At 42.1% G+C, this 21,615-nt stretch overlaps 1 protein-coding gene across 1 annotated transcript in view; it reads left to right on the top strand.

Moving 5' to 3' along the window:
- LOC124605136 (U3 small nucleolar RNA-associated protein 6 homolog) overlaps positions 1-21,615 on the top strand; it is a 116,970-nt gene that overhangs the window by 74,490 nt on the left and 20,865 nt on the right. Inside the window, exon 8 of the mRNA XM_047136619.1 lies at positions 8,858-9,053. Coding sequence (XP_046992575.1) covers positions 8,858-9,053 — 196 coding nt within the window. The remainder of the gene's footprint in view (positions 1-8,857; positions 9,054-21,615) is intronic.

Below are 21,615 nucleotides of genomic sequence, written 5' to 3'. Positions count from 1 at the left end.
GACCAAGTGTTTTGACACATGCACAAAATGTGTACTGTGTGGCCACTTGGTAGGTAGTTTATATTAGCAGTGGGTGGCACTCGTGCACTATGGGGCAGGATTGGAACAGCCTGCACTAGAGCAATATATACCACCTGGAAATGTTCATCAACAATGGTCTGGTACCGCACGCCGCGGAATTTGAGTCCCTGCCAGTCTTCATGGAGGTCTCTGTACCATTGCGCCGTAAGCTGTGGTGGCGCGCGCCTCCTGGCCCGCATTTAGAGTGAGGGCGCCACAGTGGAACACGTGGTTGCAGTGGCCAATAGCGGCATCCCCGATCTAGTACTTAAGTGCCTGCCTGTCGCTCAGCCTGCCAGTCTAGGACATATCGCCTTGCATTAGACAGTGTATTGACTTTCGTGTTTTCTTTACGAATGGACGTGGTTGCCTTGTTTGGTTTCTTGACTCTGTTGTCTGCTCTTGTTGTGTCGTAAGGTCCTTCGTTGGTCGTGTCCGTCCTCTCCCGTTGTGTTGTTGTTCGCGGGCCGCTCCGCAGGTCTTGCCGCGTTTCCGTCACTACAACCCTGCGACTGTTCTGATCGCTGTTACAACAAATGGGGCATCTTCCAGTAGGTGATCTAATATGCCATGTAATTTTCCTTTTCTGGTAAGCTGTGCATAACAGTCCATTGTTGCACATAGTTCTTTAAAATTTGGGCAGACACATTTAGATTATGTTACTAAGTATCTCGTACTCTGTTGAGCCATGTTGTGTTGACACTTAAAAACTGTGACCTTAAATTGTATATGTGTATATGGACAAAGGCTGTCATTGATAAGTTACACCACTGTCTGTCCACTGGGAGCTGCAAACCACTTATATATCAGAAATTTCAGTAATTGACTACATCAGGGATTAGCATTATTGCTGATACTTTTCAGCCTTTATGTTTCTGACATACCAGAAACTGGCACAAAGAAGTTCAGATATGCTAATGATCTAGCCCTTGCGGTATACCACAACGAGTTCAAAAGTGCTGAAAACAGTAACTGGTGATCTTAACAAATTACTCTAAACTGGAGGTCCATACTTTCAAGAAGCATCTCAAAGAACTTCTTGGAAATCAAGCATACCAAACAACCTTACCAGAAACTGCAGTACTAATTGGGGAGCATCAGCAAATACACTTAAATCTTCTGCACTCAGTTTAGTGTTTCCTACAGCTGAATATCGTGCTCCAGTGTGGTTGACAAGCTCTCCTGCATGTAAGGTATGTACCTTTCGGTGCAGTCACAAGTATCATGTTGCATAAGAACTGCTCCACCGTATTGGTTTCCAACACATAGACCCTCCTCTGTTAAGAAGACAAGAAGCTCTGTTGAAAGAATATTCCAAAGTAACGAATAATCTACATCTTCACATCCGTGCAGAAATTCCACGATTGACAATAAACTGGCATTGTTCCAGAAACCCACAACTGTGACTGATCAGAAAGCTTGTTGCTAGCAACTTCACTATTGACAGAAAATGGCATGAAACCTGGAGTTCGAATGCTCCACCTGAAGTGCGGCACCTTATTGACCGTCTACAGGGACCCTATGGTTTGAACTCCCATAGCACGAAGGAAGAATATAAATCACATCTGAACAGGACACAGCTTGTGTGCATACAACCTGCATAAATGGGGCAAGCAGCCCAGTCCAAGCTGTAATTTTGGAGCATTGAATTAGACCACCTGACATATTGTCAAGGGGTGTGAATTGACTTTTTCATGGCTACACCATCAAGCCTTAATTAGATAAGAAGACTTGAGATTACCTTATAACAACTAGTTTTAATGTACCATTCATTCTTATTTCTTACCTAATTATGTATCTGACAATATTATGAAAGTGATAGGTTGCTACTCACCATATAGTGGACATGTTGAGTCACAGACAGGCACAATAGAAAGACTACTTAACAAGTAAGATTTTGGCCAAAAGACCTTCTTCTGAAACGAACAAACAAACGACATGCGAGCGCACAAAAAAAAAAAAACTGTCTGGCAGCAAAGGCCAGACTGCGAGCAATTGTGCACGATGGGAGAAGCAGTCGAGGCAGTGGGAATGAGGAGGAGGCTGGGAAAGGATAGCAGGGTAGGGGTGAGGGCCGGTAAAGTGCTGCTTGTGGAAACATGCAGGGACAAGGTGGAGAGAGGGTAGGACAGCTAGGTGCAAATAGGAGGTTAGACGGGAGTGTGGAGAGGGGGTGGGGGGAGTGGAAAAGGAGAGAAGTAAAAAGACTGGATGTGTTGTTGGAATAGAGGGCTTTGTGTGCTGGAATGGGAACAGGGAAGGATCTACATGGGTAAGAACAATGAGGCCAGGAGGGTTATGGGAACATAGAATATATTGCAGGGGGAATACCCACCTGTGCAATTGATCATGACCTTATAATACTCCCTTCTGAAAAAGGATCCGCCACTATTGTTTTGAACTGCGAGTCTTAACTGACATAAGGACTCTGCCAGCTATCAGAGGTGTTCACCTACAAACCTTGCAACAGTGATGCCGTTCCAGAAATCCAACAGGATCTCAATCTCTTACCAAATCATTAGGCACATAACAGAACCTCTCTTCTGAGACTCTGCCTCTCCTCATACATACCACTCCCACCTTCTACATGCTTCCTGAAGTCCATGAACCCAGCCACGCAGGATGCCACATTGTGGCAGATTACTGTGCCCCACTGATAGGATCTGTGCTCTAGTAAACCAACATCTTCAGCATATTACCACAACCTACACTCATGTATAAAAGACACCAACCATTTTCTCCACTAACTCTCCACAGTTCATGTTCCTTTACCACATAGCGCCCTGCTCGTGACTATTGATGCTCCTCTGTGTGCACTAACATCCCTAATGTCCACAGCCTTGCCGCTATTCAACACTACCTTTTCCCGCACCCGATGGATTCCAAACCTATAACCTCCTTCCTAGTCACAATGACCAACTATATCCTCACCCACCAATAGTTTGAAGGCCTCACCTGTTAATAAATCCATGATACGGCAATGGGCACTCACAAGGCACCATGTTATGCCAACCTGTTCATGGGCTATTTAGAGGAATCCTTAATAACCACACAGATCCCCAAACCCCTCACATGGTTTGGATTCATTGACGACATCTTCGTTATCTGGATTGAGGGTGAGGACACCTTATCCACATTCCTCCAAACCTCAACACCTTCTCCTCCATTTGTTTCACCTTGTCCTCAACATAACAAGCCACCTTTCTCGACGTTGACCTGCACCGCAAAGATGGCTACATCAGTACCTCTGCCTATATCAAACCTACCAACCACCAGCAATATGTCCACTTTGACTGCTGCTACGCATTCCGTACCAAGAAGTCCCATCTGTGCAGCCCAGCCACTCGCGGCAGTCGCATTTATAGGGCCTCACTGAGGCCTTCATTGACAGAAATTACCCTTCCAATTTTTTACAGAAACATATCTTGCATCTGGTCTCTCCAGCCATCCACAACCTTCAAAAGTCCCACTGTCCTACCACAAAGGAGCATTTCCCTTGTGACTCAGTACAACCCAGGACTGGAGCAACTGAATCTCATTCTCCGCCAGGGTTTCAGGTACCTCTCGTTGTGCCCTGAGATGAAGAATGTCCTACCCACTGTCCTTCCCACCTCTCCACAGTGGTATTCCACTGCCCACCAAAACTTCACAATTCCTTGTCCATTCTTGTTCGATCCTCACTCCCACCCCCTTGCTTCATGGCTCATATCCCTGTAATAGACCTAGATGCAAGACCTGACCCATACAATACCACTTACTCCAATCTGGTTGCAAGCATCACATATCCCATCAAAGGCAGGGCTACCTATGAAAGCAGTCATGTGATCCTCAAGCTAAGCTGCAATAACTGTGTTGCATTCTATGTAAACATGATAGCTAACAAGCTGTCTGTCTGCATGAATGGCCACCAATAAACTGTTGCAAAGAGACAGCTGGACTACCCAATTGCTGAGCAAGCTGCCCAATACATTTTCTTCAATGACTGTTTCAAAACCCGCACCATCTGTATCCTTCCTATCTACACCAGCTTTTCCGAATATGTGCAGTATATCCTACGTTACCATAACTCCCCTGGCCTCAACCTTCGTTAGTTTCTGTCCTTCAGTTAACTATCCCCTTCTCTGTTCCCACTCCGGAAGTCACAGCCCTCTATTCCACCAATACACTCACAGTCTTCTTACTTCTCTCCTTTTCCACTCATCCCCCTCTGTCCCCTCGCCCTCCGTCTAATGTCCCGCCTGCACTGAGCTGCCCTGCCCTCTCCCATCCTTGTCCCTGTATACTCTCACAGGCGGCACTTTACTGTCCCCGCCCCCACCTCTACCCTGCTATCCCACCCCCTCCCCGACTTAGTCTCCTTCTCACCCCGATCACCCAGAGACTCTCTCTCTCTCTCTCTCTCTCTCTCTCTCTCTCTCTCTCTCTCTCTCTCTGTGTGTGTGTGTGTGTGTGTGTGTGTGTGTGTTTCAAAAGAAGGCTTTAAGCTTACTTTTTCAGCAGTTTTTTTGTCATGCCTGTCTGTGACAAGTGTCTGCACTACATGGTGAGTAGTAGTGAGTCCTTTTCATAATACTGTCATTGTTTCATTCTGTTATTTATGTATTTACAATATAAGGAAAAGGATATATTGCTGCTCATCATAAAGATGACATGTTGAGTTGCAGAGAGGCACAACTTAAAGGCTGTTACATGTTAAACTTTTGGCCAGAGCCTTCTTCAGAAAGTAGCTGTCTATTCTTTTCCTAATGTTGTTGATATTTCAACCTGAAGTTTCCATTGTTTTATTTGTGTGTTTTTATGTAATCTTGATTGTTTCGTGTGTAGTATTACATGCTAAATACTAATAACTGCTTAAACAGATGATTAGCCACTACGTTTTCTGTGCCAGACGTCTGATACAAATCAGTTGTGATTTGAGAAATACAGGGCGTTTCAAAAAGAAAGAGCAGATTTCAAACATTTATTTCTCAAAAACTACAAATGATAGAAACACAATTCAAACGTTTCTTGTCAGAGAAAGGTTCAAAGTTTTTCAATGGTCCGCGCAGAAGTTCCATGCAAATCCGCAGTGGCGCTGGCGTTTGTTTGTAGGAAAATGGCGACGACACCACAGGAACGATCATTTTGTGTGCTGCAATTTGCAAAGTTAGAGTCCATTGTTGGTGTGCAACGTGCATTCCGCCGTCAATTCAACAAACAGCCGCCTCGTCATAAGCAAATTTATGAGTGGCATCACAGATTCGTAGAAGATGGTTGCATCTGCAAGCGAAAAAGCACGGGTCGTCCACGCACATCGGATGAAAATGTCGAGCGTGTCCGTGCAGCTTACGAAAGGAGCCCTAGAAAATCCACGACACAGGCAAGTCACGAACTAAACATGTCTAAAACAACGGTATGGCGCGTTCTGAGTAAGCGTCTGCACATGAAGCCGTACAAACTGCAGTTATTGCAAGCATTGCGTCCTGACGACCACAACAAAAGGTTCGAATTTTCAACTGCAATTCTACAGGACATGGAAGAGGACAATTTTGCCGAACGATTAATTTTTTCAGATGAATCAACGTTTCACATTTCTGGTAAAGTTAATCGGCATAACGTACGAATTTGGGCGAGTGAAACTCCGAGGGACGTTATTCAACATGAAAGAGACTCACCAAAGGTTAACGTCTTTTGTGCAATTTCGGTAAACAAAGTTTATGGACCTTTCTTTTTCATGGAGAAAACTATCACAGGAACCATTTACCTGGACATGTTAGAAAACTGGCTATTTCCTCAACTTCAGGAAGATTCAAATCACTTCATCTTCATGCAAGATGGCGCCCCACCACACTTCTCTGAACCTGTACGACGGTACCTAAATAACACCATTCCAGGACGGTGGATTGGAAGAGCAGGAGCACAAGATCAATGTCATCGTCTGTGGCCTCCCAGGTCACCAGACCTTACTCCCTGCGATTTTTATTTGTGGGGGTACATAAAGGACTGTGTTTATGTCCCACCTATGCCCGCTACTCTTCAAGAGGTACGACATCGAATTGTTGCGGCCGTGAATTCGGTAACTAAAGACCAGTTGCGTCGTGTGTGGCAAGAAATGAGATACCGGTTTGATATTTGTCGTGTAACAAATGGTGCTCATATTGAGGTACAGTTTTGATATTTGTTGTGTAACATTTGGTACTCATATTGAGTGAAGGACCGTTGGAATTGTGTTTCTATCATTTGTAGTTTTTGAGAAATAAATGTTTGAAATCTGCTCTTTCTTTTTGAAACGCCCTGTATACTGGTGGTAATGAAGTTGCGGTGATGAAGCTTTCTCATTCTTCTGTTTGAATGCATAAATTTGTTGGGCATTATCTATGTAGATAGAAAATGTTCTTCCTTTGAGCAGGTATTTGAAATTAGTAAATAAATAAATATATCAATGAAAACGATCAATTTTTGAAAATTTGATGTAATTGGATAGATACCAAATCTATTCACCAAGCAGTAGCAGAACACACATATAAAGTTATTAAATATTCCTCTTTTGGATCTGCAGCTCTTGTCTTTCTTTCCGTGTGCAGTCTTTCTTTCCGTGTTTGCAGTTAAATTATTGGATATAGATTCCATCTTTTATGCTAAAACATAGTTTATTTCCTTCATTCTTCCTTTCTTTTCTCTTTTTCTTCAGTGTTTTTGGATAAAAGGCAGAGCTTATATACAATAAAGACATTAAAGTTGGCAATCTTTCAGAGCCAGTGGCACCTTCTTCTTGCAGAAGGGTTGAAGGGGAAGGAAGAGGGGTGAAGAAATAGGACTAGAGAGATCTAGGAAAAGGGGTAGAGTAAGGAAAAGTCACGTAGAACCCAAATCAGGGGAGATCTACTGGACAGAATGAGAAGGAAAGACTGATTATTGGGGCTGCATCGGACGAGATTTCCTTCTCGTCTTACCCTCCCCTTTCCCTAAATCTTAGCAGTCCTTTTCCTTTGGCACCCTTTGTTCCCTGTCAATACTTCTGCCAGGAGGAGGAGCCACTGGCTCCGAAAGCTTGCAAACTTTATTAACTTTATATGTGTGTTCTCCTGCCGACACTTGGTGAGTAGATTTTTTATCTATCCAATCACATTATATATAAATACCTAGAAATTCTGTCTTAAATTGAGAAGTACTTCTGGACTAAAGAAAACTTTTCTCAAAAGAAACCACCGAACTTGCAAATTCCATTATGTTTCTGTTGTAGTATTCCTCTTGCTGTGAAGTTGATGCGTCCGCAAAAAAAAACTTGGGCAATTTATCAGTGTGGCTTGGGCTAGATTTTCCTTGCTTTTCTCAAACTGTTCTGTCTCGAAGATCCAGTTGATTTTTGTTTTGTCATTCTTCTTACTTTCCTTCAGAAGAGCTTGCTTTTGTGCAGCACGTTCTTTATGGTGCCAATAGAAGTTAAGTGTGCTAAGAAATGCTCGCAATTGTTGCGCAGTTTCTGAACAAAGTGTCTTTACAATGGTTGTTTCTCTCTTCAACCCTGATTATAAAGATGTTCAAAAAGTGTGTTTAGATGTTTTAAGTGTTCTGCTTTCAAAATACTAAATGCAATCAGGGTCCTATCTATGTAGGCAAAACAGAAATCTAATCCTTGCTGTACTTTCTTAATAAATGTTTGAAAAGTGCTTGGTGCAGTCATTAATCCAAGTGGCATGAAATTAAATTCATAAAGGCCTAATAGAGTGATAACTGCCATTTTCTACATGTCTTCTTCCTTAGACAGATTTTGGAAATAGGTTTTTAAGAGGTCTGTATTTGAAAATATCTTCTTGCCATGAAGGATTAAGTTGGCTTTGTCAGTCTGTGAAATTGCTTAGATGTGCGGGAGTGTACACGTGTAAATGGTGATAATCAGCACAAACTCAACAATGACTGTCTTGTTTTGCAACCATTTGCGAAGAACTGGTCCGCTGATTTAGGCAGTGAAATAAGTTTATGGATTGTAGTGTAAGGATATTTTTTTTTTTTTTTCCCCCGCAGTATTCAGTTACTGTGCTTGCAATCTAATATGGGTTTCAGAAGACTGGAGCTCCACTATATGTTGGAATGGAATACATAGCATCATGTTTAATCTCTTTCTGCAGGACAGTGTTTTCTTAATGCTGAAATTTTTAAATTTCCAAAAAATTGCAGGAGATATGAAAGGAATTGACTGTCTCAGTTGCTTCAGTGTGTGTTACAGTCCCTTTAACTTAACGAATCTCTTGTGTTGACATCAGTTAGAAGGTGAAAACAGGAAAAGAAGAGAAAGAAAGCATGGAGATGTGGTGCTGCAGAATAATGTAGAAAATTAAGGCACTAATAAGGTAAGGAATGAGGAGGTTCTCTGCATAGTCAATAAAGAAAAGAACACTAACAAGAGGAAGGGGCAGGATGTGTGTTAAGACATTGGGGAGTAACTTCCATGACACTAGAGGTTGCTGTGGTGGTAAAAATTGTAGGAGAAGACAGAGATTGGAACATATCCAACAAATATTTGTGTCGCATGAGGAATTCATGGTGCGTGCATCAAACTAGTTGAAAGCCTGATGACTCATTTAAAAAAAAAAGAAATAAATAGAAAATAAAAATAAACAAAGTAACAGTCTGACCAGTTTCATACAATTTAGCGAAAATATCTTCCCAAAATCGATGAACATGAAGTTTTGAACTTCTTGGAAAAAATACTTTTTAGTCAACTGTTCACATTTTTGTGTGTTCCCAAACACATTTATTGTTTAAATTGGTACAAGATCATTGTTTGTATAAAATATCATTTCCCACTGCTTTGCAGACGTTGTGTCGCCGTGTATGATGCTGCCGTAAAACAACTGCCGACAGAGCGTATGTGGTCTCTGTACATAGAAACAATGCAGGAACTCGCTCAGGAGGCGACTCCTTTGCCGACTTTCAAGCGGAAAATGCTGCGTAATGCTTACCAGGGTGCACACAGTGCTGGAAGAATGCAGACAAAATACTATCTTATGTGGGTGAGTACTCAATATATCATGCCCTTCTTTATATTACGTTTTATAGCTACACAGGGTGCATTGGCCATTACAGGGGGGTGGAAGAAGTCTTCTTTGGGTCATTGGCTTCACCTTCAATTTTCCCATTGTGCATCTCCAATTGTGTATCCATTGGGTTGACAGAGGCTACAGGAGTCCGCTGGAGGAGTGGGTGGCTGCTGCGGTACAGATGACGTCCTTGGAAACTGTTTATAGTCACAAAAGTTTAGAGCAACAGATAAATGCCTGACAAAGCCCTTGTCATGTGGCGTAGCAAACTCAGGTGTTGATCTCTCAGACCTTCGTAGCAAAGCTTTGTGTTCCCTTGAAGTTGTCAGTAGCCATGACACTTGACGTGGTCTGAGCATGAGGGACTTCGTATGGTAAACATTCCTGACAGCACTGGGCAAGGTGCCGTTGCAGCAGAGTGGTATGGCCACATGAGGGGGGGGGGGGGGGGGGGGCAGTGGCAGTGGCAGTGGCAGTGGCAGCGGCAGCGGCAGCCTGCCCCAGCCGTGGTAGGTGATGTGGTGTAGACATCCATGGAGCAAACCCTAGCCAGGCGTCTGCCACTGGTAGGTGCCACAGTGGCTCAGTGGTTAAGAAGGCCCCAGTTCGACTCTCGGCCCATCTATTGGCAACTGGACCCCCTGGCAGTCAGTCCTGTTGAGGTGATGGAGCAGTAATGACCTCATGGTGAAAGGACTATGCAGCTGTGCTGGCATGACAGCAGGTGTGTATAGGACTTAAGTGGGAGCTTGTAAGAGGATTGACAGGTATGGGACAAAGACTAGCAGAGCTTGAGGCCTCAATTACTTTATTCTCTACGTACTGCAAGCACTTTATGCTCTACCAACTAGATACTACGAATAGTACAACATGTTGTACATTTAATCAATAGGAGATAAATGTACTATCTTTATTTCAAAAATGTCATGTACAATCAATCATGACATCAAATTTACAGAGTAATATGAATTTACAGCAATAATTAGGATAATAATAGCTCTATCTCTGTATTATGCAGCCTGTTACTATTTCATTTAATAAAATACGTAATGTGAAATGTATATGGTAATGTTACTTTTGAATGGAAACATTAGGAAAGTTACTCTGTTTCACAACAGTATTTCAATTTGCTTCCAGGGAAGGATTTAAAAGTGGGAAGAGATAAGGTTGTGGCCACAGCTGCGGTCTCGGAGGTTTGTGGCCGTGGAATATATATAGAGTATAAAACCCACAACTGGTTTCCTCCATTATAAGACTATTTCCACTGCTATGCAGTCCTGTGGGTGTGGCACAGGCCTGTGCTGCCCTTCTCAGGCTGTTCTTACTACTGACTGAGGGATGTTACGCAACTTGTTTAAGTCATATTTTACCTTAAGGATATGCCGTAGCTGCTATTGTTATAACACTAATATAGTGTTGATGGCTATGTAAGCTCAAGTTCCTAGCTTGTTCTACATTTGGGAACAGCACTGATTTTTTTTTTTTTCCTGCGGGTTGGTAGCTTTGTAGGTAAGGGTGTTAGGAGTGTTAAAAAGGACATGGGGGATGAGCCCCACATGCCTAATTTCAACATGAATCACTTCACTTTCACCCTCACTGCTGTATCCTGCTTCCTTTCTACGGGCTGTTCGAAAAGTCTCTCCACAGTGCTGTATGATTGTTTGCTGTGATTGTCATATGCTGCACTGAATATACCGAAATGAAACTCGGTAAAATACAAGTTATTAATTTATTGAATATTCATTTTTACTTACAAATTTTCACATTAAATGTTGAAAGTGTCCCCCCTGTTGTTGAATACACAACTCAGTTCGTCTAATCTTGTTTCCAAACACGAGCTGTAACATTTCTCCTGTAACAGAAGCAGTGAAAGAGGATATCACAGTTTTCAATTCATCAATGGATTTTGGACAGTTTGTATAGACAGTTGCTTTCGCTGCACCCCAGAAGAAAAAGTTAGGTGGTGTTAGGTCAGGCAATCGTGGAGGCCAAAGTCCCTGTGAAATTATGCAATCACCAAAAACATCAGCAAGCAGTGACATTGAAACGCCATCTTGTTGAAAATAACTGTTCAGTATTTCACTTAACACAAGTTCTCTTATGAGTGGGTACAGAAAATCACTGCAGTATCGTTGTGCGTTGATCATTTCGTTGAAACACCCAGGCAGGCAAACAATCATATGGCACGAGCAGCTAACACTCATACGGCACTGCGGAGAGACTTTTTGAATACCCTATACTACACCTTCAGTACATATGATATGGATTAACAAGGGTACGTGCACTGCACCTGCGGTATTAGCACAACATAAATCTCAAAATTTGCAGTTGTCTAACAAATATTATGAATCTCAGTAAATTTCCATATATAAACTTTCCTTTTATTAAATATGCCTTCTTAAATAATGGTAATCAGAAGGTGTCTCTACCTTCACATTTCATTCATTTGGATCATCATTGCTTGCGTTAAAATGACTTGGAATCAGAATAATTCTTACAACTGATTCCAGAACTAGTGATCACTTTCTATGTGTGACGCTTTGGTACTATCTGGTATATTGTATAGATAACTAATTACTTGCATTACAAGTTTTTTAAGGAAACCTAAATTTTCATAGATTATATTGGTCGACAAATTAAGATCCGGAGATGTAACTGGTTGCTCAGTCAGCAATATAGTATTTTCTTGCTATAAATTGTTTCTGTTTTGTTTTATGTAATAAAATTAATGTCTTTCCTATGCATTTATTTACTTCTCTTCCAAATAAATCGTTAAGAATTTTTCTCTGTGTATCTTCAGTCTTTAAGATGAATGAACTGACTAGAATATCTTGTGGTTTCAGTTTAGAAATTGCTTCCTGATAACATTATATCACACTTCATTTTAGAAACCTATGTGCCACCACTAACACACACACACACACATACATACACACACACACACACACACACACACACACACAGAACTGGTAAGTAGTAGTAAAGCCTTGACGTTTATGAGCAAATGCTTCTGACTAATTAGTAATGAACCTTTGAACCAAGGTATTGTCAATGAGTGGGCAAAATTAATGCTGTAATATACAACCAATAAACTATTGCATTCCAAAATTTGTTAGTGCTAGCAATATACCCATCATCTCTAATTCCTATTACTGAAAGCGAAAATAAATTACTTTCTTACACCAATAAGATACCGAACAATTCTTTCAGTGTGTGCATATTCTATAGCTCTGCACATTGAACTGTAGATTCTGACAGAGTGTAGCAAATTCCTACACTAAATAATTATTGCAACACTAAACCATAAATAAGTTCATGGAACTGGAACACTAATAAAAATTTCGTGAACTATTTAGATCAACCAAGCTCTTCTATGTTGACTGTTCCTCAAGAATAGTTCAAACCCGACTGACTTAATCCCATGTTAAACCATTTAACAAACAGATGTAGAGTGATGTTATTACTTTTAACAATTACTCAATTTTTATTTGGCCTTCAGCTCTACTTCTCGTGGCTGACTGGTATCAAAGTAGTCTTTGCCACTCAAACTCCTTGCACTGTCTGTGCACTGTAGATAGCTTCTTTGCTGCTGAGATATGAATTTTGGCCCCACATCAGCATTGGTACACTAGAACATATGGTTTGAAAAGGCACATATGAGCAACATAATACTAACATCAAACCCAAATTTAATACATCTTATCTATAATGGGGCCACTACACCAATATGTTAAGACAAAACAGACTACCATGACAACACTTCAAATAATAAAATTTCATTTTGACCCATTGCAGTTGGGATCTGCTTGAACAATACAACAATGATTGAAGGGGAAGCCATTGAGAGTTTTATAGTCTTGCACATCAGTATGGAAACAAGAGTCTTCAGATTCATCAAACACTGTATCATGCCAGATGGTAAATGAGAGAGGGTGTTTGCATTGGACTGTTTGGCTGTCGGTCTGTACATGATTTCATGCAGATAATTTGACGGAATCAAAGACCGTGTTGCAGCTTCAGTGCTGTTCATGGTGGGAATGGTGTGAAAGGAATGAAAGACAACATTGGTGGCTTGTGGTCTGTCACCAAGTAAAGCTTTCTCCCATATACGTATTCGTGGAATTTTGTCACACCATAGTTAATAGCTAGCACTTCCTTTTGTACCTGGAAATAAATTCACTGGACCGTGGCCAAGAGCTTGATGCAAAAGCAATCAATCTGTTCATAGGTCCAACTCTGTGCGAAAGCACTGTACTGATCCCATACGAGGATGCCTTGATCGCTATCATGACTGACTGAATGGAATCAAAATACATTAAACAACTGTCACTCAACAAATCTTCCTTCAATTTGCTGAAAAGTTGTTTGACACTCCCAAGTCCATACAAAATTAACATTTTTCTTGTGTAATCTATGCAATGGAGCTGCAATTTGCACTGTGTTTGGAATGAAACAAATGTAGTAAATGAGTTTTCCTAGTGCTGCTTGAAATTCACTTGCATTGCAAGGTGCTGGGTCACAGATTGCAGTTAAAAGAGACTGCAAATGGAGGATTCCCTGAGTGTTGATTACATGGCCTAAGTACTCAGTCACTGCCTGAAAAAAGAAAATGAACACTTGTCTTTGTTGCAGTAGAGACCAGCAGCAGAGAGAACGTGAAATAAGCTTCTCAGGTTAGAAAGATATTCCTCAGTAGCATGACTTGAAACCACAGCATCTAAATAATTTGTATATGAAGGTATTGTAGCAGTCAACTGTTAAAGATATTGCTGAAAAATTGCAGATGCTGAAGCACAGCTGAAGGGCAAAAATAAAAACTTGAATAACTTCATGTGGGTGTTGACCACAAAAAAATTTGAGATTGCTCGTCCACTGTAGACTGCTGATATGTGTCCCATAAATTTATTTTAGAAAAGAAGCAACTGGCTTCTAGCTTAGCCAACAGTTCATCAGGTCATGGTAATGCAAATGAATCAATCACTGTTTGAGGATTCACTGATGACTTGAAATCAGCATACTATCTTAAATCGACCAGATGGTTTCCTGGTGTGTACAAGAGGAGATTTCCACTGACTGGCCTCTACTGGAGCGGTTATGCCTATGTCCTACCAGGTTAACAAATGTTAAGCCTCTTGATCTCTAAGTGCCTGAGGGATGTGTCTTGCCGAATAAAATCAAGATCACGCATTTTCTTTCATTGTAATATGAGCCTCAGAATTGTTTGTTTTGCCTAGGCTTTACTGATTTCTGCACAGAATTTTCAAATAGTGTGCTGAGGAACAGAAAAATTTGCAGAAAGTACAGTGTACTGAATGTGGAGCTGTAGAAGATCAAAGAATAAATATCAAAAAGGTTTTGTCTGTCTTTTGAACACAACTCTGTGAATGAAACGGTCTTTGTAACAGTGCAAAAAGTGCCAGGCAGGCTGCAAACATCAAAAACTGGCTGTTATAAGCTGAGTGTGTGTCTGTGGCATGTACCATTTATGCTTTCCCATTAGTTCATATGTGAGTCTGTTCAAAATAGTCACTGACGCTCCCGTATCTAACAGCATGTGTACATTGCAATTAGCAATCACCAAAGTGACAAAGTTTGTTTGCTTGATGCTGAACATGAGAACAGTTCTGAGACTATTTCAACTGATTTTGACACTTGACTTGACACCGTGACTAGCACTACAAGGCTTTTAAAGTACAACATTGATGTTCATAGACTGATTCTTGGAGTAAGGAACAGATTGCTTGTGTGACTTTTACTTTTGCAAAAACTCTGATTTTACACATCCATGCTTGTCGCACTGAAAACACTGTGCGTCACAAAAGAGGCATGCCTGCCACTTGTGTGATGTGTATAACTGAGGGCAAGATTTAAATGCCGCACACCATCTACCTAGCATGCTAGTGATGTTGTCTACGGCGCTACCCTGCGTGTGATTTGGAATTACATGGTGCATGAACTGGGTGCATGACCTGTTTGGTATTGACCCTACTTTGCACCACAAAATGTGAGGAAAGTCAAATTCTAGTGCAGCACTATCATACGAGTCCTGTGACTCGATTAATTCTAACACTTGCTTCAAACTTGGGTCCAGATACTTAAATATATTTTCCTCCGATTCTAGACTTGGAGACATTCTGGGGATAGCCTCTTGAATCATTGTATCGCTGTAATATCTACCACATTAGACACACAGTACGAGGGCTATCCACAAAGTACATTACGTTTTGGAATTAAAAATAAATAAAGTATTGGAATTTTTTTTTATTATATACAGATGAAAGCCACACTTAAATACTACTTTTCTACATAGTTGCCATTTAAATTAAGGCACTTATCGTAGCGATGGACGAGCTTGGAAATTCCTTCGTCGTAAAATTTGGCCACCTGCGCCTTCAGCCACGTAATTACTTGTCTTTTGGGACAGAAAAGGTGTGATTTTTGTGGATTTCCTGGAAAGAGGCACTACAATAAACTCTCAAAGGTATTGCCAAACTCTGCACAACCTCAGAAGAGCAATACAAAACAAGCGCAGGGGAAAGTTGGGCTCAAAGATCTTGCTGATTCACGACAACGCCCGGGCCCACACGGCAAATGCCACTCGTGAAGTTCTCGAATCTTTTAAGTGGGAGTTGTTTCCTCATCCGCCGTACAGTCCCAACCTGGCACCGAGCGACTTCCACTTATTCCCAGCAATGAAGAAGTGGTTGGCTATGCAGCGTTTTGATGACTACGCACAGCTTCAAGAAGAGGTAACCACGTGGTTGAAGGCGCAGGCGGCCGAATTTTACGACGAAGGAATTTCCAAGCTCGTCCATCGCTACGATAAGTGCCTTAATTTAAATGGCAAATATGTAGAAAAGTAGTATTTAAGTGTAGCTTTCATCTGTATATATTAAAAAAATTTCCAATACTTTATTTATTTTTAATTCCAAAACGTAATATACTTTGTGGATAGCCCTTGTATTAAAATGCCTCATCAGACCTTGTAAATTGGCTACGTGTTGTCTGTAAGTTTGGGAAAGTTGTCTACATGATCCGAAAAACTTTTAACAAACAGCTACCACATTCACTTGTTCATCAAAGTACCTATCTACTGCAGTGATTAAGTCCTCATAGCCTACACTTTTGGGGCAGGCAGTGTGTAAAGGTTTCCATGTCAGTCTGTAAACTGTGACGCCTGCTGTTGCCAAAAAGTAGGGTTTTCTGTTCATACCTTGAATATGATGTGCAGTGAAGCGTATGTCAAGCTTAGCTTAGTATTCAAACCAGTTTTCCTGCTACATGTTGAATGTCCAGAACTGTTTAACACAGACAGGCGGTGCATGTTGTGGTGCCGCTTAGGGTGTTGCGAGTGACATTAATAGACTTGTTTGGATTTGCGTCATAGAAAGGTTAGAATGTTCTGATACACAAAAAAGTTAGTATAAATACAGTTTGATGGGCAAGCACAGTGTTTGTCCAAGAATCTGTAAGAAACACTCACTATCTTTTTTGCCGTAGTGTTGCTGTCTGAGAAATGCACAGATCAGCCAAATAACAGGCAAATGGAGCACCAGCCTTGGTGTCAATGTTGTTGTATCCTGTAGCGATTCACAGGTTCTAAAGGCAGAAAGCAGAGAATGAGAGACACAACAGGCACATGAAAATCATTTACTTAAGTCAAAGGGCTGCAAGTACACGAGTCCTGGCAGGTCCAGTAATAATACCCAGTGTGTCCAAGTCCATAGTCAAATCTTTAATCCACTGTGGAACAGGCAGAGAGGCTTGAGTACTTGCAGGCATTTTTCACAATACTGAAGGGTGCACAATGCTAGCTAGTGGTGATCTTATCCACTTCGGAAGCAGCGCTGCCTGCATAAGCTGAGGAGGGAGTGTCTGTGGGGCAGCCGTCAGTTGGCAATGGCGTGTTGTGTGTGACTGCCTCTGGCTGTGGCACTAAGAGTGTCTGGTGCCACCCTATGAATTATGAATAGATACCTGGCATTTGGTATGTGTGGGTTGAATGATACCACAAAGACATCTATCTGCCTGAGCTAGAGTCGTTAGATATAAGTGAAATAAAGAGTTGCAAGAACAAGAGTGCTGTCAAGTCCAGCAACAATATCCAGTGTGTCCAAGTCCATAGGCAGATCTGTAGAATAGACAGATAGCTTGAGTACTTGCAGGCATATGCCTCAATACTGAAGGGTGCATGATGTTAGCTATTGTGTATTTTCAACTCTCGCCAATTACTTGAGAAGAGAGTAAACATGTCACCCCTATCAGTGATGTTCCATTGTGTCTACCAGTATCCACTCTCCAGTTTTTTAATTGGATGTTTGTTGCAATCCTGACACCAATAATCCTTCAGGGCATTTTCTGTTTCTTTTCCACAGCTGCATTGTACCTAATAGTGATCTCTAAGGAGTATACACTCCAGGGGCCTCATGGTTCTTTTGTGAGTTCATGCGTGGTGCACACAAGGCCCTGAACTATTGCAGCCCAGTTCGTCCTTCCCTAGCTGCTTTTCTTTCCCAATGCCTCTTCCTCCCCATCCTTGCTCCTACCCAGCTGCCCCCTCCTTCCACTCTCTGTCTTATCACTTATGTCAACCTGGCTAGCCACCTGGCTTCATGTATTCCATGCTGTATTGTTCCTCTTGCCTTCTCTCTTTCATCCTAAAGCAATTTTGGCCCACCCTTTGGGGCTTGACCTTCACTTCTAAATGTCCCGTCTGTGGTGTGAGCCATTTGGGAAAGAGCTCCCTCCCTATCGTCTATGTCGTGGGTTCCTCTCCTCCCCTTCCTTTCCCCTCTTCCTCCCCCGCCGTAGCCCCCCCCCCCCCCCCCCCACCCCGTCCACTAGGTCACCAGCAAGTGTAGCCAGCCTATGTAGCGAGACTGTACCCATCTGGCTGAGCCCCCTGACAACAGCGGGATCACATTTCTGATACCTGAGCTGTTGCCGCCCCACTAATGCCAAGGAGTCATTGCTTATCATCCCAGAGCATCGGAACTCCTGGCAATGGTTGCCATGCCAGACAAGCCTTGTTTTGGTTGTGTGGAACCCATGGGGAGAGCCCCTGGTCAGAGGGGCCCCATATCAGGGAAGATGCTTTGTGCATGAAGCATAAAGGACTAAAAATTTTGCCATTCTCAAATGGTCATCTCTTTTAATGGTAATAGATCATTGAATGGTGCTTCTTATGACCTTACAGCCTTCTCTTCCCTGGCTTCACCGTGCGAGGGGGGCCAGGCTTGCCAGCGCGGTATGAAACACTTTCCCCACTGCCTGGTCTGAATAAAGACAGACAGGGAAACTTTCACTTCTGCAAAGCCTCTTTTTTTGAGAATATCAAGGCCAAGTTTGGTGGAGTGGAGTCTCTCAGTAAGATGTGGTTTGGCTCCCTGGTGATCAAAGCTGCTGCTGCCTCCCAGTCTTCAGCTCTTCATTCTTTTGATCGTCTTGGTGCCATCCCAGTGTCTTATTACCCCTTTCCAGTCTCTGAATATGGCCCAGGGAGAGATTTTTCATGGGAACCTCGTCCTTCAAACTGATGAACTCTAAGCTGATCTCAAACACTGCTGCATTCATTTTGTTCAACATGTGCAGGAAATATTCTGGCTTTTGAGGGAGATATCATCCCAGAGGAGGTCAAGGTTGTGTGTTACCAGTGTGATGTGGAGCCATATGTCCTGCCACCCAATCAAGTGCTTTTGGTGCTTGCTTTTTGGGCACGTTTTCCCAGTGTACGGCAGACCCTCTATGTGGTGACTGGACACCCAGCCCGTGGAGGAAGCCCCTGTTTTCTGCCATCCATGTGTGTAAATTGTCATGGCCCTAACTCTCTATGCTTGTCAGATTGCCAGAATTACAAGAAAGGAAAGAAAATACAATAGTATAAGTTCCTGGGCCGTCTATCGTACATTGAGGATGTCAAAAATGGGACAGACTCCACCTTGTGTTGGTGTCTTCTCCTTTTGCCACTGTTACATCCTTTCCCTCGCCAACCACTCCCTTACCCCAGTCCCGCCCCCTCTCCTCTCCCCCTCCCCTGCGGTTTCCACATCCTCTCCTCCGGATGCTAATCCCCCACCCTGCCCAAAGAAGTGGCCCCCCTTCTTGATGAGACTCCCTTGCAGGACCCCTCCCCTCCATCGTGTCCTAATCCGTAGGCCTGCTAGCACAACTTGGCCATGGGATGCATAGTCTGTACGCAAGGTCACCAACTGTCTTTCAGTTCCACAGTTCCAGATCTTGCAGAAGCCTACTCTTCCTCTGTGTTCTGCCCTCCTCAGCCTCCAGGGGAGGAGAAGAAGAAACATAAGTCCCAGGACAAGGCCGCAACCCCTCAGTGCCCCCTGGAGGTACTTACTATCACCCCCCTCATAACCTCAGTCTGACGTCTTGTTTATGGATGTCACCCCATCATTGTTGGTGACGGATGGTGACACAGTGGCATGATTGGGTCCAACCCTTTTGCCACCCATTTGTATACTGCTTTATGATCGTTCAGTGGAACTGCAATGGCTACTACCATAACCTTCCAGAGTTGCAATCCCTTATTGCCTTTTACTTGGCTGCCTATGTCATTCTCCAGAAAACTCATTTTATTGGTACTCACTCACTGTCTCTTTGTGGATTCCATGTTGTTGGAACCGGCTTGGCCCTTTGAGGGCTTGTGGTGGCATCTGCATGTTGGCAAAACCATGCGGCAGGCCCTTGGTTGCTATGAAAACACTGTTAGTGGCATGACACAGGCAGCTCTACGTCATGGTGTGCACATGTCAAACCGCTGCCGCCTGCCCCGCTGTAGGTCCGCTCCGCCAATCACAGAATGCACTGAGCGTGACGGCCGGTACGGAACCCCAGGCTGCACGAACTTTCACCGAAGTGCTGCGGCGGTCATGACGGCAGCTATGAAGTACTTATCATCCAATTTCAAGGAAACTGTATGGTGAAAAAAAATTGATTCTTCTGCATCTTACAGGCCGATACCCTTGCTCGATGAAGGACTGAATTTCTTTTTGTTATTCATTGTGGTTGCTTTCTGTCTCACTTTTATGTAAACAATTACACAAATTTTATTGAGTGTGCAGAGGTAAAAATGCACGCCTGGACTTAGCATATAGTTCATTTTAGGTATACATTACTGCATAAGAAATTTAGCCAACATTCTGCCCGACCAATACTTTGCCTTGCTTGTCGGAAATCATGTGGTTGTATCAGCCCCAAATTTCATGAATGGTTGAAGAAATCGAAATGTGGTTTTTTGAAAATGATAGCTCGTAAAGTGTCATGTATTTCGTCGCATGATAAGCATGCAAAATTTATCTATCTATAGAGATGTGAAAGTAACTACAGTTTCTCATAATGGATTGATGATTTTTTTAAATGGCATTTAATAGCATCTGAAATGAGAGTTACAGTGACATGGAACATATTAATATTTACAGTATTCTATATTGATCTACAGAAGTTAAACTGAAACTAATTTGCTGGTATGTAATTCACTAAGTATCTGCAGCTATTGATTATTTCATTTTGTAAGTAACAAACGCTTATCATGCTGCAATGTAATTTAATTGCTCAAGACGTGTTTCACCTTTTACTTTGAGACATCTTCGGTAGCTCAGATGGTAGAGCACTTGCCCGCGAAAGGCAAAGGTCCCGAGTTCGAGTCTTGGTCGGGCACACAGTTTTAATCCGACTTTAAATCAGTTATTGGTAAAATATCTGCAGCTTGTGACAGAAGAATAATTGCGCTCCACACCAATTAACGCAAAGAACATGAAAATTGTGAAGAAAAAATTTTTTAACGTGAAAATCAGCTTATGTCTCGTAAGTGAAGTTATAGTGCAATCACATGAGAGGAAACGCAGATGCCAGTCAAATACTCAATTAACTGCAAGCAATCACTTATTCATGTAAAAAAAAGGACTTGAACTGTTTCATAATCTACAAATATCGCAAAGATTCCACTGGAAAATTATGTGAATAGTTTTCAATATCCATGAAGTCTCATTGATCCCCGTCTTGCAAGTAGTTGTGAAGGACCAGTCATTATTGGTTTGACAGTTACCACTTTAGGCGTTATAATGGAATTGCCGATTCCATATTTCGTTGCCAAAATGATGTATTTATTTTTTGATTAACCTGCTTTCTCCGACACAAACAGTAACTAAAAATAGTTTCATATCACGTTACTGCACTCTTTAATATGCCTGAGAATGGTCACATGATATTTGAAGTCAGCAGAAAAGTCTCCACTGCACAAAAAATGTATGGCAGTATATGTACAACTGCATTACGATACATGTGCCATCGATGATTTCTATGTAGTTGGAGAACTGCCACTGCATTCGAAAGTCATGGATAATGTGTAACCAATCATTGGTTGTTGTTTCACAAAGGAATATATGTCTTATGGAAAGTGCTACAAATGGAAGGGTGACCAAAACAGTAATTCAACTTTATCATTTGCTGACAGTCTCCATAAGAAAACTGCTTTCAAGTTTTTTAACTTTTCCTTAACATAAGGCTGTTTGCGGAGAGT

This window comes from Schistocerca americana, chromosome 3 (assembly GCF_021461395.2).
Source record: "Schistocerca americana isolate TAMUIC-IGC-003095 chromosome 3, iqSchAmer2.1, whole genome shotgun sequence".
Classification (NCBI taxonomy): Eukaryota; Metazoa; Arthropoda; class Insecta; order Orthoptera; family Acrididae; genus Schistocerca; species Schistocerca americana.
Note: the sequence above shows the minus strand (reverse complement) of the source record. Positions and strands in the feature narration are given on the sequence as shown.